Raw genomic sequence first — 17,601 nt, 5'->3', positions numbered from 1 at the left:
ACGCTGCGCATAGTCTTCAAACAAAGTGTTGCTGTCAAAATCCAGTTGGTGACAGCCGTCTTTCACCAGCTAGATGTTGTTCGTTCAACTGAAATATTCGCTATCCAGAAATTCATTTAACTGAAAGATTTCTGCATAGAATGCTTAGGAAAACCACCGGAGCTTTTTTAAATGTTCGTTATTCTGAAATGTTCGTTAAATCGACGGTCGAAAACTTAGAGTGTACTGTACTACGTTGAAAACTTTTTAGTGTCCAAATGCCCGGTTTTTGGCAGAAAACAAAAAGCGTGATAAGAGATACCTGTCCATCGGCGACTTTCAGCAGTTGCAGTTTTCCAACTTTTTCTTTTGGTTTCGACACTGAGCGACTGTGAGCGCTATTTCGGAAACAAAAATAGCAACACTTGCTGCACTCTACACTGTTTTTATTATTAAGTTCTTCATAATACAATCTACAAAAAAAGTGTTCTATTGAGGGGGTGCCTTTAAAATCCGCTGTCGCTGATATATTCACATTCGTCTTCAGTATATTTATCGTAGGTTTCTTTGCCTTGCGCACAGAAAGCATTGAACACGAACATGCAGCAGTCTGGTATCTGTTTGTAGTGACTCTTCTTGACCCAGAGCTCACAGCCTGAAAAAATTGGCGACACAATCATATGTTAGAGGAATTTGTGTCATAGTACAGCGTAATTGTTAGGCGACTTCAAGATGACTTCTCCCGAACAATATAGATAAGCTAAAATAATGCATTACATGAAAATATAAGGGGCAGAATTCACTAAGCTGCGCTGTCCGTACGCTGTTTCTTAGTGAAGAACTTCTTAGGCTGAGATAAGCGTGCAACCGAAATGTCAGCGCAGGATCCAAAAATAAAACACTGTTGCCTAAAAATGTATGACAAAGAAAATTTGATATAGCAGCATATTCCCCAGTAGGGGATCTTGTTTTGAAAATTAACGCATAAGCATACATACTCTACACATGATCGCGTATATACGCTATAACATAGAGTAGGAGCCAGATTTTTTCTTCTCGGAAATTCCAGCCTACCCGAGCATGTCGTAAATCAATTTGTACCTGCTTTGAAATTCAACACGGTGTCGCCGTTTGCGACAATCATGGGCAGCGAATTTTTTATCTTCGTCTGATACGTGACTTGCAGTAGTTTTTACGCAACCGAGAAGCTAACTTATCTGGAATCAGATACATCGCAAGCACGAGTTACGCGAGGAAGCCGTCCTCCGACGTGGTCTCGGGCGCCACGTCACACGTTGGGATGCGCTGTGAAAGAACTGCTTGAGTTGAGTCGTTGAACGTCGGCGCCAGGGACCGTCTCAGGCGCCACGGCAGCGGAGAGTGTTTACTTAATTGCCATTTACAGCATGTGCAAAGCGAAAAGCATGTGGTCACGACTGCTAAGACAATTGAAGAGGAGATGCACCACTGTGCCCCGCCGATAATGAGCCGCTAAAATGTAACGCGGACCTTGCCGCGGGTATGAACGCCACGCCGCAGGTAACTTGCGCGATTAAATTACAAGAGAAGCTTTTACACGCAACGGGAAGAGACCTTTGCTAACACCTGTGCGCATATCTGGTAGCATGGTATCAACAATGTATGTACGATGCAGGGAATTCTCACGCGCGCGGTTCTGACATACAGCAGCGGATACAAAGGACGGCGGGACCGGAAGGTGCGCCTGCAGAAACAGTGTTGGGCTGCAAAAAGGAATTTCGCTACAAGTTGCTACCAAACGAGTATCAACTGCCATTGCTTCCGAACAGGAGACTCTTGACCATCCGTGTAGTGCTTTAGCAACGCGCCGTCTTATCGCTTTGCAGTTGCGGCTGACAAACTGTGCTCGTGAGACGTGCAGCATAGTGCTCATGAATGATTTATTTTCAGTGCCACTCCTAGCCCTCCAGCCTGGATTTCGCTTCTCTCTGTATGAAGCTTCGTCTTAAAGCTGAGGGCCTGCGCAAAGCCTATTCTTCGATGCCCGCGATGCGCCCGGCTCCGCCTACATTCTGCTTGGACAATGCTCGCGCGTGACGTCATGCAAATCTACGGCACTCCGTGTAAAACGTGCACTCGTCCAGCTCCGCTTCGCCACTCCTCTCTTACGCCCCGCGTTGTGAACCTCTGCGCCCGCATGCATATGTGTGAAATAAATGTGGAAAGTGAACCGGAATCATCGTAAATGTCCGCAAAAGAGGTTCGCGCTGCGATCAACATCGAGCTGACCGACACAGGCAGCGGGCGTCGACCGACGAAGAATATGTGGCCGAGCGACTGCGACTGTAGCGGCAAAGTGGGCAATTCATGGTATTTAAACGTTTCACCGAAGCCGCCGAAGAAAGAGAAGGGACTGGGGAAACAGAAATTCCAAAAGCGCGAGACGAAAATGTGCTTTCGCAAAATATTCCGTGATTGGCGCTTACAAACCTTGTGTCATATTTTTCCAGTTCAATATGTATGTCAAAATTTAGGCATGCGGCTCTTACACGTATTGCTAAATGTTTTCGCTTCTGAATCAGTGGTACGACTTACCTTATCTGGTAATTAATATTTCAAACTTTGAATTATGTGCACATTTACCATATCACGTAAATGCAAGAATAACGAAGTGTGCAAAGGTACTTACCTTGGTTTGCATAAGGCACATAGAAGACATCACATAACTTTCCATCAGTGAAAATGAGCGGGTCGGTCATGTTAGTTCCATCGCCTGTCAGTGTACAAATGAATGCATGTTAGCAAAATATTGTGCAATGAACGAGGATTTCATAAAGAGCATTTATTTGCTTACCCTGATGTGGAATCCTAAGTTCATTTCTCTTGCTAACCTACCGCATCCAGCTATGCAGTACTGTAGAAGTATTACCTGTCTATGTTTAGGCTTGCTCAGTGATCTCCCCACTTTCAACAAGAACTTTTCCCGAAAAAAAGAAAAAAAATCGAGGGTGCCACCGAAGAAATATCTTCGCTGGCATACTTCTGTCTTGCCTGTCATATCTTCACTGGCATACTCGTGCTCTCCCTTAAATAGTTCCTAATTAGGTTTTAAATATTAAGCTTGGTTGTTCTATGTGTTTAAAGAGACTTACCCACTTGGTACTCAATGGCATTCCTTGTTCTTTTGTAGCCATATTGAAAAACGGCCTTTACTGTTTCTGTCACCTTGTGACTGAAGGTAAAAAGAAGGTAAGTGATGAGAAAGTTTTAGAAAAACTAAGCAAATACTATCACTGTTAAATTAGTGAATACAAGAACAAATACTTATAATGGCAACTTCAATAAAAGCCCAGCCTATGTTGCACCGCAAAGAACCAAATAAAGCAATTCAGATCACTGATGATGCTGAAAATGATGAATAAATTTTAATATTTGCTGTTATGGCATTGTGAAGTACATCGACAAAAGCTAAGTCATGGAAGCATATAAATTAGAAGGTAAATGGAGAGTTCCCCATTTGAGCAAAATATGCTGACAAGGTTTCACAATAAGTGTTTCATTTTTTTCCACATTGCAATTTATTTTGTTCATTGCTACGGAAGCTTCGGCGAATTAGGTGGATGCGAGTTTGACAGCGAGTCTGCGCGGCCATTGCGTGAGATCTGTTTATATTTGTACATACCCACGTGACACTATGCCTCTTTCTTGAATTAATTTTCGAATGCTTAGTGCATTTTGAGTGCCGATAAATCTACGAGCCACGTTGTGTGTTCTTCAACAGGTTGCTATGACAATCGATGTTTCGCCTGTTATGCGCATTGGCGACATTTTTTTCCTACAAGCCTGCATGAGAGGGCTTTTTTCCAGGTTCTATTGTACCGAACGTAGATGGACGCACCTAATAATTCATTCCAGCAATGGTACTCTTGTGAATTAGCCCAAGTATAAAGCAATGAGTATGCGCACTTGTGCTAAGCAATGGTACCATTTGAATATGAAATTATGTTTTTCTAATTGCCTTGTATGAATAAAAAACCAAGTATAACATTGGACATTTCTTTACGTCTTAATTCCCTCTCGATATATTTCGTAAACGTTCGTTGCTTGCAACGTCCACCCAAATGTAGCAAGTGTTAGCAGCCTTGGCTGTCATCAGAACTTGACACCTACATATAATGTGTAGTCATCTCGTTCCAGTGCTCATCAGAATGGCTGGATTTCTAACGTTGCAGAATGAGAACATGAAAAGACGTGATTTCTAATTGCCTTTCCTGCACGGCAATATAGAGGACAAACAAAGAGAATAAAAGGGGAATAATTATTCATTAGCACGTAGCTGTACTCCTTATTACACTGCTACATTGGAAATTGCCACAATATTACTAAAATACTCAACTCGGAAGGAGTATGAACAATAATGTGTCAACATATTTTAAGTATAAATGCCAATGAAGCAAGAATAGGCATTATAGTAATAGTTATCACAAAATAAGTGGTATTTATCTAGCCAAATTTTGTCACAATGCTTTATATACATAGTGTACTTAGACAATGTGCCAATATTCATTTAGTGTGAAACAGATTTACCATGAATTTACCAGTTTTTGTTCCGTTTAAAGAAATAGAAGCACACTACGGGACGATGTTGAACATTCGAATGTAGTTAGGTAAATATACAATTTTAACGTCTAGCGAGTAACTTTCGATATCTTGATTGATATGTAGCGGTACTTACTACTGTGTTATAGAAGAAGCGTTTCTGAACGTGAAAACAGATTTAACAGTATATTCTGTATCATTTCTTTCGGTTTCTTGCACCTGCAGGCACTTAAACTGGGCTCCCCATGATCCTGTGTCATTTTCGTACGTTGTCTTTGCGAGGACGTAAGTCACCGATTCACCCTGATCGATGCTCTGCAAAGCGTGACAGATAGAAAAAACAAAACTCAACACAAATTAAAAAATTATGTTTTGTTCCAATAAGCTTACTCTCATATAAAGCCCGAGTCCGCCAGAGCGGCTTTATTGCCTTATAACGTGAAATTTGATAGAACAAATATTTGCTGGCCGGAATATTTGCGCTTTTGCGCAATATTTAGGTCATGTTGCGAATATTGTGCAATAGCCTTAATAAATGCTATTGTTAAGCTAACGAGAAAATTTGGGCCAGTTCCAGCTTGCGAAACATGATGAAACAGCGGAACTATGCCAGCGCAGGTGTATAGCGTAATGGGTATGACGCTCGCCTTCGAACGGTGAGTACCCGGGTTCAAATCCCGTCTCTCTCTTTATTTTGCTCTCCATGTGTCTCTCTTCCTTTGTGTCTCTCTCTCTTCGCTTTCATTTTCATCTTCTCTTTCTATAGCAAGTTGTGTTATTATCGGCGGTACATCGCAATGATGTGGTTCCCATAAATGCATGTTCAGCGAGCGTGGGTGTGTAGCCTAGTGGTTATGACGCTCGTCTTCGGACCGTGGGTATCCGGGTCCGAAGCCCACCTTGCTAAGAAAGTTTACTTTGATTGATTTTATAGATGCGAAGTAGCTTATGGTGGGGGCGTTGTCCGTCCCTGCGGCTGCGTCCCACACGCCTACAGCGCATGCGCGTCCCCTCCCCCTCTCTCCTCTCCTACGCCCCCCTTTCTCTCCTCTAGGAATCCTCTACTGTACGAAGCGGCGCCCGCGTGCCACACCCCCACAGTGCATGCGCGTCCCTCCTCCTCTTTCTGCTCTCCTATGCTCCCCCCTTTCTCTCCTCTAGGAATCCGGAGCGGCGCGCACGAGAGGTGGTGCGACAGCTGCATACTCCGCTGGGGGTGCCATGGTAGTTCCGCGGTATGAAAATGACGAACCGTGCACGCCTCATTCTCTCTCCTGTGTAGCGCCGCGATGAGCGCTCGGGCCGCTGCCGCGAAAACATCTCCCGCTCAAGCTAACCAACTCCCCGCTGCTTCGCATCCACACATAGTTCCCTTTAGCGGGAGATGGAGTAATTTTTTATTTCTCTCTTCCTGTCTCTCTCTACACCAATCAAGGGCGGCTTCTTCGGGAGGTTAAGCGGTCGGCTTCGCCATTGCGATACGTCGCGCAAGTCCAGAGAGAGAAAGAGGCTCACCGATGTGATGATGATGATGATATTTGGTGTTTTTTGGCGCAAGGGCCAAATGCGGCCAAAGAGCGCCAAGACAATGAATGGTATGTTTGCCATGATCAGTGGGTTCCGATGGTAGGATGTTATGTGGCTGTAAAGGGGCCTAAGAGGAAATCGCGGTATATAAGCGTAAAAAATATATCGAATAGAATTATGGCAGTGACGTGTGGAGTGATCTGTGGGTCGTGAATGTATGAGAAGTGGTCATGGTGCTAAAATTAAGGATATAAAAGCAGCACAACGCCTACCGAAGGCCTTTGTGAACAAAGACCACGAGGCACGTGCTTTCTTTAATAAATTACCGCAGCAGTGGCCTCTGCAGAGAGGCCGTGCTACACGTCACCTGGATAGATAACACGGAAATTATGTATGTCTTTTAAAAACGCGAGAAGTGATTCATATTTAAAAAGAGGTTCATTGCCCAAAAACATAGAAGGATGTAATGGGAGATATTGCCGTGATGGTAATGGAAAATGTTTTTTCCTCCGAGGCTCCAGTTCAGGGCACTGTAAGAGGACATGAAGTACACTGAGTGGCTCACCACATTCATCACAGACAGGCGGATCGCCACCGGACAATAAGTAAGCATGTGTACTGTATGTGTGTCCTATCCTGAGTCTGCAAAGTGTAACCTGTGTGCGGCGTGTCTTCGATTCTGGTGGCCAATGAGCGAGATGAGGCTTGATAGTGTGCAATTTGTTGCCCGTTTCTCTGTCCCACAGACGTTGCCAGTAGGTCCTGACCTTTTTCTTGATAAAGGGCTTTAGGTCCATTACAGGGACGGCTATGGGTGAAGTGGCAGCGTCTGTATGAACTGATGTGGCTAGCTTGTCGGCCAATTCATTCCCTTCGATCTCGCGGTGCCCTGGCACCCAGCAGAGCACAATTTGCTGCTTGGATACATACGCGGTGCAAATGGTGGAATAAAGAGTTATGATTACGGGGTTTCTGTGCCTACTTGGAGTGTTTAAACATTTCAACACGCTCAAAGAGTCAGTGTAAATGACTGCCTTGCGTATGTCTAGCTGTTTGATGTGTTTAACCGCCGCCAGGATGGCGTAGGCCTCCGCTGTAAAGATGCTTGTGTTTGGGTGTAGAACTCCCGCAGCAGAAAATGATGGACCGACCGCCGCGTAAGACACGCCAGCGTGTGACTTTGAAGCGTCAGTAAAATATTCCGGGCAAGAGTATTTGTGCTGCAATTCGAGGAAATGCATACGGATATGTAGGACCGGCGCATGCTTTGTAACCTCAATGAAGGACAGATCACACTGAATCAGCTGCCACTGCCATGGTGGCAGCTGTACAGGAAGGGGCATGACATCGTGCTCGTGGAGTGACACATCCATTTCTTCGGCAAGACTTCTTACTCGCAGTGCGTAGGGCTTTCTCACGGAAGGGCGGTTCAGAAAGGTTTGGGCACTGGACAGATCGTTTATAGTTGTGTAGGCAGGGTGTGTATTGTTTGAGTTCACTTTTAGGAAATATACAAAGGATAAGTAAGTTCTCTGTAGATGTAGCGACCATTCATTTGATTCGGCATAAAGGCTTTCTACGGGGCTTGTTCTGAACGCACCCGTAGAGAGGCGGATACCCAGATGGTGGACAGGGTCTATTATCTTCAAGGCGCTCGGCGTCGCGGAGTGATATATAATGGAACCGTAGTCTATACGTGAACGAATGAGGCTCTTATATAGATTTAATAGACATCTTGTGTCACTACCCCACGTAGTGCGAGACAACACTTTCAAGAGGCTCATTGTCTTCATGCACTTGTTTCTTAAATACTTGAGATGTGGGATAAACGTTAACTTCGCGTCCAGAATTAGGCCTAGGAATTTGTGTTCAGTTTTTACAGGTAGACCCTCACCCTGTATCTCGATGTTGGGATCAGGGTGCACACCTCTCTTTCTGGAGAAGAGGACGCATGTGGACTTTTGTGGGTTAAGCCGAAAACCATTCTCGTCTGCCCACTTAGACAGTTTGTTCAGTCCAAGCTGAACCTGCCGCTCACAGATTACAAGGTTACATGATGTGAAGGCTATCTGTTCATCGTCGACATATACTAAATAAAATATGTTGCGTGGGATGTACAGACGCAGAGAGTTCATTTTTATGATAAAAAGGGTGCAACTGAGCACACCACCCTGTGGTACTCCAGTTTCCTGCACATATGGTCTTGATAGGGCATTACCCACACGAACACGGAATCTGCGGTTGGACAGATAACTTTCAATGATATTCAGCATAATGTCACGTATTCCAAAGTGTGCGAGGTCTCTTAGTATTCCGAATCGCCACGTGGTGTCATATGCTTTTTCCATATCAAGGAAAACAGACAGGAAGAATTGCTTGTGGACAAAAGCCTCGCGAATCTGAGCCTCTAGGCGTATCAGATGGTCAGTGGTGGATCGGCCGTCGCGGAATCCACACTGGTATGGGTCAAGCAGCTTGTTTGATTCTAGGAAATGTATCAGACGGCGGTTTATCATCTTCTCAAAGACTTTGCAGATGCAGCTTGTTAGAGCTATGGGCCGATAACTCGATACGGACGATGGATGTTTGCCCTGCTTCAGGATAGGGATTACTATGGCCTGTTTCCAGGCAGAGGGGATCTCGCCGGAGGTCCATATAGAGTTGTACAGGCAGAGAAGGGTTTTCTTTGTTTCAGAGGACAGGTTCTTCAACATTTCATATAGTATGCGGTCAGAGCCTGGGGCAGATTGGTTGCAGCAGGAGAGTGATGCATCCAGTTCTGCTAGAGAGAAAGGTAAGTTGTATGGCTCGTTCCCGGTGCTCTTTCGGTCTAGTTTTTGTTTTTCTATTGCTGATTTGTATGTTGTAAATGCTGTAGAATAGTGCGATGAACTGGACACTTGTTCAAAATGTGCACCCAGATGGTTCGCTTGGTCCTCCAGGCTGTCTCCCTGCGTGTCTACCAGGGGAGGCGGATATGTTTGTCGTCCTCTTACTCTATTGACCCGGTTCCAAACCTTGGCCTCATCAGTGTATGAATTGATGCTTGATAAGAATGTTTGCCAGCTGTCTCTCCTGGCTTGTCTGCGCGTTCTCCTACCTTGGGATTTGATTTTCTTAAAATTGAAAAGGTTTTCAGCAGTAGGAGAATCGCGAAGCTGCCTCCATGCTTTGTTCTGCTGCCTACGCGCGTTCCGGTATTGTTCATTCCACCATGGAACACGGCGTTTGCTAGAAAGTCCACTTGTTTGGGGGATACATTTAGAAGCTGCATCAATTATCAAGTTAGAAAAATACTCGACGGCACCATCAATTTCGAGCGAAGACATGTCAGCCCACGAGATCGTACTGGTAAGTGTTTGGTATTTCTCCCAGTCCGCTGCATCGACCTTCCACCGGGGAGCATGTGGTGGAGATTCGTGTTGTCTTGTTGCTCTCAGCAGTATTGGGAAATGGTCGCTCCCGTAAGGGTTTTTTATAACTTCCCATTCAAGTTCGGGTAATATGGATGGAGAAGCTATGCTGAGATCTATAGAAGAAAAAGTTTTGTTTGCACGACAATAATATGTAGGTTCTTTTTTGTTTAGCAGACATGCACCGGATGAGAAAAGAAAGCCTTCAATTAGACGGCCTCGAGCATCGATGCGAGAGTCTCCCCACAGTCCGCTGTGTGCATTGAGATCCCCAAGAACAAGATAAGGTTCTGGCAATTCGTCTATTAGGGACTGGAATTCATGTTTGTGTAAGTGGTAATGTGGGGGTATGTAAAGCGAGCAAATGGTGACGAGTTTGTTTAAGAGAACAAGTCGAACTGCCACTGCTTCGAGGGGCGTTTGCAGCGGTAAACGTTGACACGCTATGCTTTTCTGAATTATAATGGCAACACCGCCTGAAGATGCAAGAGCATCATCGCGGTCTTTACGAAACGTAACATACTGTCGAAGAAAGTTAGCATGTTCCGATTTTAAGTGAGTTTTCTGTACACACAGCACTTTTGGATTGTGTTCGTGGAGAAGTTCTTGCACATCATCGAGGTTCCTAAGGATGCCTCGGACGTTCCACTGTATGATTTGTATATCCATACTGAAAGTAAAATTGGTGCTGTGTGTACAAAAAAGGAAGTTTTGCCTTAGATTACAGAACCTTTTCCAGGCCCTGTAACGCGGGATTTGTCCTTTCTGAAGCGGTCGAGGGAGCCTCGCCGCTCCTTAGGCGCTTGATGCGCCGTCGGGATGGGTGTAGTGTCCATTGCCTCATGTGAGGCGCTGGACACACGCTCTTGCGAGCGAGAAATTTCGCGAGAAAGTCTCGCCGCGAAGGACGAGACCTTTGTGCCCACCAGCCCGGAGGTCGATGGGGCTGCCTTTGGGCCTGAGCTGCGCCGGCTGTTGCCAGTGGCAGCAGGGGCCGGAGAGGATGAGGCAGCCTTGACTGCACCCACCGTGGGCGCTGCTGGCGGTTCGCTACGCGAAGCGCAGGATGCCTCCTTGGACTGTTGTGGTGCCGGTAACCCTAGGGTAACCGGGCTTGTTTGCTAGTTGGGTGGGGTAGGCTTAGCTCCTTCCACCCTGGGGGCAGGGGCCACAAGCGACAGCTCGCTGTGTGCGGGCTGGGCAGGTGGCAGTGGCCGCTGCGACGCTGCCCCCCGACGCGCCGCATCAGCATAAGATGTGTTGTGGAAAAGTGAGCACCTCTTACGGGCTTCCTTGAAAGAAATATTTTCTTTGACTTTTAAGGTGATTATGTCCTTTTCTTTTTTCCAGTTTGGACAGGAACGTGAGTAGGATGCGTGGTCACCACTGCAGTTCACACAGTGAGGAGTGCCAGTACAGTTGTCGGATGAGTGGCCCTGTACTCCACACCTTGCACAAGTTATTTGACCACGACAGCTCTGTGAGCCATGGCCAAATCTTTGGCATTGGAAGCACCGTCTAGGGTTAGGGACATATGGTCGAACAGTTAACCTAATGTATCCTGTTTCGATGGTTTCAGGCAGAACGCTAGATCCAAATGTGAGGACAAGATGTTTGGTGGGGATTTCTTTGTTGTCCCGTCTGATGATGATACGTTTTACATTGGTGACATTTTGATCTTTCCACCCTTCCAGGAGTTCTGCTTCTGATAATTCTAGGAGGTCTGCTTCTGATACGACTCCACGTGAGCTATTCATTGATCGGTGCGGTGATACAGAAATTGGTATGTTGCCGAAAGTCACAAGGTTGCCGAGTTTCTCGTACAGTTGTTTCTGAGGGACCTCAAGAAGAAGGTCTCCGCTAGTCATTTTGATGACTTTGTAACCTGAGCCTAAAGCTTCCGTCAAAGATTTCGCAACTATGAATGGAGAAATGGATCTGGCCGGTTTTGAAGCATTTTCACTGTGTACAGCATGGTATTTCGGATAGATTTCTTTTGGTCGGTTGGAATACAGGCTAAGTTCATCGGTGCGTCCCCTCTTTAGAGGGTGACGATCAAGTAGGCGGGGAAATGCTGGTGTTCCCATAACGGTTTGTTTTATTTCGGCGGCAATGGCGGCCACCCACCACGGAGCCCAACTAGGGGACGCTGCAGTGCTTAACGCGTAAGGCTGCAGGCGCCAACCGTACATTGCCACTATAACCTAATATATTGTACCCAAGGGAGGGCACATACACAAGGTTAACCCAAGCCGCCTATGAAAATTAGGAAGTGACAGAAGAGAAGTGATGATAGGATAGTTAAAGAAAGGAGACAGGAAATAAAAAGGTTGGAGAGGGGGATAGGAAAAGGCGACCACCGATTTCCCCCGGGTGGGTCAGTCCGGGGGTGCCGTCTACGTGAAGCCGAGGCCAAAGGGGTGTGTTGCCTCTGCTGAGGGGCCTTAAAGGTCCAAACACTCAGCGTCGGCTCAACCCCCAGGATCCCCTTTTCCCCGGACACGGCTAAGCCGCGCACGGTTAGACTCGGGAGGGTCCAACCCTCGTGTGCTCGGGTACGTGGTGGCGCGACTCACCAAACGCCTGCTTGCGCAGACGCCCCTGCGGAAGCTCACCGATGTGAGAGCGCGCCTTTTACTAGGGAGCGCTGACGTCATTACTAACGTCACAGCACGTGCGCTCGGCGTGGCTGTGCATTGGCAACGCTCGCACTAAACTCCGCCCTTCCACCTTTATTACAGATCCTAGTCTCAACTCATCCCCCCTCGCCACACTCTCTGCCCTCTTGAGAGCTTTGCCTCTTGCTATGCAGATGCCCGTCTCCCGACTTGGCTATGTTGCGAAAGTAGCTGCGCACGGACCGAGCTCAACTTTTACAAACTGTGGACAGAACAGGGCTTTTTGCCAGGGGTGTAAATGTTTCTGGAAATGAATATTGCATACTTTACTGCCACTACTAACATTTTTGCCGTAAGTAAATACAAATCTTGTTTTTTAATGTAGACATGGTCAGTTTACTTACAGTCTATGAGACATGGTATATGTTCCTATTCATAAAATCAAATTCTGTAGTCTCGTCATGTTTCCTCTTGAATAACGCCATTGATTCGCGATTGTTCTGCGGTCGCCTAGCCAAGTTGCCCGGTACTCTTACTTTACGAACTGCCACAACAGTGACAAGTACACCTGGGCCAAGTTCTACAGTTTCGCGCGTAAATGCTATGAGAAGAAAGGCATGCAGGCAAGCATGGATCACCTCACTCCGCAGAATCAAATTTACCGGGAAGGTTGCCGTTTTACCGCATGTTTGCCATTATTCGCGGTAGTATGGCTGCTTCGCTCTATAGTTCAGTCATGACAGCTTACGCGTGGCAATGAGAATACTGCGGCAGCAATTCTTCGACGTACTTTAAGTGACGCATTGAGCGTTGGTTGATTTGCGCGTGCGACGCACATTGTACTTGCACGCGTTTGTTTAACAGCGCGCGCTCGATCGCTATTATTTCTGTAGAAGCAAGTTGTAAACAGTTGAGCACATTTCCACAGGCTTCTGATTAGGTACCCCATTTGTAACACAAGTCTGACACCATACAATGCGGAATCTTGATTCCCAGACTTGTCTTTCGAGAGGAGGGCAGCAACTATTTAATTCGCCTTCGCTCTCGGTCGTTCTTTAATATAGCGCTGCAACACGGGCACTGTCCATCGCGATCAGGCCAGCTATTAATAATTTGTTTCGGCCATGAGCGACAATTGTAGCTGTTTCATGGCCCAACAATTCGGATCGAGTTGGCCGAGCTCACGCAAGAATATGGCGTAGACGATAGCCTATGATCGAGATCTACTGGTTCCTTAACGTGCCAACGGATTGTCGAAAGTATCCGTGTAGAATCACCCGATCACGATTGGAATCGACAGCGCTCCAAGATGCCTCAGTGACAAGGGTATAAATTGCTCATGAGCATAAACCCATCAGCGACATAACCGTGATTGCGCGGCGGGACGGGACGGTAAAATCGCCTATCTTGGTACCTTTGAGGCGTCTATTAACCCGAGTTTCTTCCAGCTTGTTTTCGATCTTTGATGTTTACTACCTTGCCACTTCGTTCGTTTTCGTTTATAACATGCAGTGATACCGTGTCCCATCATACCACTTGGTACACCAGCACGATGCTGCCTCTCAGCGGCGGTTGTAGGAAGTCTACACCCCAGTGGCCCCTTCAATAAGGGGCCACAGTTACATGCGATTACATGCGAGTTACCTGCCACAGTTACATTCACTTACACAGGGACGCGGTTAAAAATATCGTATGCTAAAACGTTCAACATTTCTCCCCTCTTCTTTTTTTGCATTACTTGCCCAGAAATATGTAGACTGTAACTGGAAAGTGTCAGCCCTTGATGTTTTTGAGACCAATGTGGCCCTGGACGGCAGGTTTGTCCGAAAAATGCAATGGAGTCAGAATCGCGCCGTCCATTCCCTCGTAAAAAAACACACCAACGCAATCACGCTGCCTGGCGACTTTTAACAGCGAACCTGTTCTTAGTCGACCGTTCGCCTTCTGTTAGGTGTCACGTGAGGTCACGTGAGCAGGGAATGATGAGAGCAGCGCTGGGGGAGGATGGCTCACGGGATAAATAGAGGAAGAGAGGCGTGAGGAATGAAGAAATTACCAATAAGAGGGCGCTCGCTGGGGGATGAGGCCACCAATGAGAGGAAACGCTGGGCGCGAGGAGGAGAGGTGATAAGAGAAGGTGTTTTTGTGAGGCGCGACGTTTCGCGAAAACGCGCAAAGCATATAGCTGCTGCCGACGCCGTCCACGTGTCCCCGCATTCGCGCGGAACGCGCGCGGTGTCCCCGAATCTGGCGGCGGCTCGGGAGGTTTCGACCAGAGAACTGGACACTCGTCGAGCAGCGTCGGTAGTCTCTGCCTCTTGTCGCCTCGCATCGCTTCAATATAAATTCCTGTACTAGGTCTGTGTTTACGCAGTTGCATCACAATTGCAGAAATGCCGTGTTTGTGCAATTGCATCACAGCAACGCATGCACATGTCACACTCGTAACACTCTGTGCAACCAACGCAGCTTCGCCGTTCGACCATCTTCACGGAGTGTAAAGGAGGGTGATTTTTTACAGCGTAAACTGTTATGGGCTCGTTCCAATAGCCGGTTCGGTTCGTGATGATGCCTTCGGCCCCAACCGGCGTTTAGCCGCCGTAGCCGCTATCGCTGGAAATGCGAAACAAGTACGCGTTTCCCGCCGGGATCGAGCCCACGCCCGCTGCGTGGGAGCCAGATACTGTACCACTGAGCCACGCAGGCGCTTGCTATAGGCCAGCGGAAATGCCCTATAAAGCAAGCGCGCAGGGGTAGATGAATCGAACCTCCGCCAGTATGGTGACGCCATCTAGGTAAGGTGCCTGCAAACGTCACGCGCGCAGGCGCAGACGACGATATCCGATTCAGACGAGGCGCGCAATCAACGCTATCCCCAGCTGCCGAGCATCCGCTAGTATTGTGGCGCCTTCTAGTTAAGGCGCCTGCAAACGCTGCGTGCCCGACGTGCACGTTGCAGTTGACTGGGCTCACCAGACTGCTTTGCAGAGAACATTACAACCCTAAGCTCACTGTCGACGCCCGGCGGACAGTTCAGATAGTTCTCGTCAAAACGAGGCGAACAGACTGCCGCGAAGACCCTGTTGTGCGTGCTGCCCAAATTGGAGCTACTCTTGAGCCGCTCCACCAGCTTACGCTTTGACTTTGCTGCGTGTGCCGCGGAGGCCTGTGACTTTTTTCATTTGCCCAAGAGAGTGACACTCTTTAGCAGCGTCCGTAGTGGTACGTCGGTTGTGAAGGGTATAAAAAGGTACCAATATCAAATTCGAACCTGTATTTCATATCCGCTCGCTCTCTCATATTTTCATTTGCGAAGCTACGCACAAAATGTGTGTATGTTTAGATAATCACCACGCTTTCCCTTGATGGGAATTTGTAATCAGAAAACTTGTATGCAGATAAAACGCACATGTTTGATTTATTAACGCGAAGCCTTCCTGAAGTGGTTAGGAAAGCGCTTCAAATTTGGTCCTGGGATTCATGGGTCCTTGTTGTAAACTGGCACACGCGAGTATGCTGCGCAAGGTGACATCTCTACTATTGCGTTGTATTGTTTGGTTTCTTCTTATCTATTCGAAATGTACCCGCTAATTGTTGCCTGATCCTACGCTTTGAATATCTGGTGTAGCATGGAAATCATAATTATAATCCAAACAGGATTATCATCCTAACACAGTAATTGGCGTGAGCGCCATGTATAACGCCTGCTTCTTTGCCAATCCTTTGATGAGAATAATTGCCATACAATGGAAATCATGTATCATAAACAACCCACGGACATCCCTCGATGTGTGTATGTTCCGTGGTATGGCAAGCATAATCATCGCCAGCACGCGGTGTTCATGAGAAAGAGCTAGTGGGCGTTGGTGCGATAACTGAAAGCGTGCGTTATGGCGCAGTTTGTTTTACAATTTTTGCTTTTTTTAGTAGGGGAATATAAATGTCGAGAACATGACTAGCGACTGGCTGACCGGCTGACTTGGAGATCGACCGACCCTTGCAAATCCATGAGATGATATGCGGAGAAAGCTTCGCTTTAAATGTTAGCAAAAGGAATATGTGACTACTACATTGTCAATTTTTATTTGCTTTCTATGATAGGATGAACAACTCGCGTTGCAAAAATTTAGAATATCTATGTGACTATTTAGGACATTATATTAATTAAAAAAATACATAACGAATCAATGCAGAGCATAACATAACGGTCACATTTTGATTGTTCTTTTAGAAACTGTAAAAAAATATGGTTTATTATGCACGTCTGTTGTGTTCAAGATATGATGTTCAGCATCAGTTGTGCAGCTGCATAAAACCCTATACGAATATTACGTGACGTATACTACCGATTTACCTGTTCCAGCCATATCCTAATTCTCAGTATATATGCTTTCAAATATTGCAATCAGGAGTAAACTATATATCTGCATTATTTATAGTCAAAAGTGTCTTACTTTCCAGGCATCTTGATATTTCCCAAGCAGTTGCTCATTCGCCCAGAGCGGGTTGGCTCCATTACTGCCAGAGGCCGTCTCTTGAGGAGACGTGGCAAGGGCGGCGCTGACGAAGGTTAGTAAGAGCACTACCTGCATCTTGATATCGCTCTGAAAGCGGAATAACGCACCAGAAACGCATCATCCGAAATATATAGTCACGACTGCGAGCTGCACAATACTTCATCAATCAAGAATGTCTCGAATGATCGCCTTCAAGAAACGCATTGTTCTCAATGTTTCAGCAGCAACTAACTACAATCAGCGCAGTAGCGGATGTGATCACCAGCGAAGTAAGTGTCACTTCGGAATAAATGTTTGGGAACACCACGTCATTTATAGTGAACGTGCGCTACAAGAACAAAAATCGACAGATAGGCAAGACAGTGCCCCGTGGTAGTTATTGTTCTCGCATACCGATGCACAAGTTCTGTCGTCATTACAATAATAAAACCTTTTAAAGAGACAATGTAGTGGAATTTGATGGAAATGTGAACTGAACTATTGAGAAACAATTTAAAGGTTCAATAAAAATATATGTCACATGCTGAATTTTATTCATTCCTTAGCTATAATGGACCACACGTACATTTGTTTTGTAAAGGCGTTTTTCACTTTCGTCAAGCAATGGCGTAATCATGGGACGGTAATATTATCGGAAAGTACAAACTCGGTGGGCATCTGAAAGAATCAGTATGTTTCATCAGCAATATACAGGTACGACAAAAGAACCACCATGCCTAAAGATTATAAATGCAGCAAAAACTAGCAAGTGCTGCTTATCCTAATTGTAATTTTACCGTTTACCACGCAAAGCTTGGAGAACGTTCATCAGGTATATGGCATACTGTCACGTTGTTGCAATGGTGAAACAATAAACTATAGCACAACGATAGGTCTTAACACCAGCTCTTTATGGGACAAGCCTGCAACCACAAAAACAATCTAAATCCAGACGGAAGGATAGAGAGGAGCGCATGCGATGGTCGTCGA

At 46.3% G+C, this 17,601-nt stretch overlaps 1 protein-coding gene across 1 annotated transcript; it reads right to left on the bottom strand.

The window, feature by feature from the left end:
* Nucleotides 1-408: 408 nt before the first annotated feature.
* LOC119463716 (female-specific histamine-binding protein 2-like) lies at nt 409-16,749 on the bottom strand (the record flags this gene model as incomplete). Its single annotated transcript, XM_037724541.2, has 5 exons — nt 409-634; nt 2,648-2,731; nt 3,111-3,190; nt 4,694-4,872; nt 16,570-16,749. Coding segments are annotated over 5 exons (672 nt in total), but the record flags the coding sequence as incomplete, so codon positions are not given.
* Nucleotides 16,750-17,601: the final 852 nt, after the last annotated feature.

This window comes from Dermacentor silvarum, chromosome 9, assembly GCF_013339745.2.
Source record: "Dermacentor silvarum isolate Dsil-2018 chromosome 9, BIME_Dsil_1.4, whole genome shotgun sequence".
In the NCBI taxonomy this organism is placed as follows: Eukaryota; Metazoa; Arthropoda; class Arachnida; order Ixodida; family Ixodidae; genus Dermacentor; species Dermacentor silvarum.
Note: the sequence above shows the minus strand (reverse complement) of the source record. Positions and strands in the feature narration are given on the sequence as shown.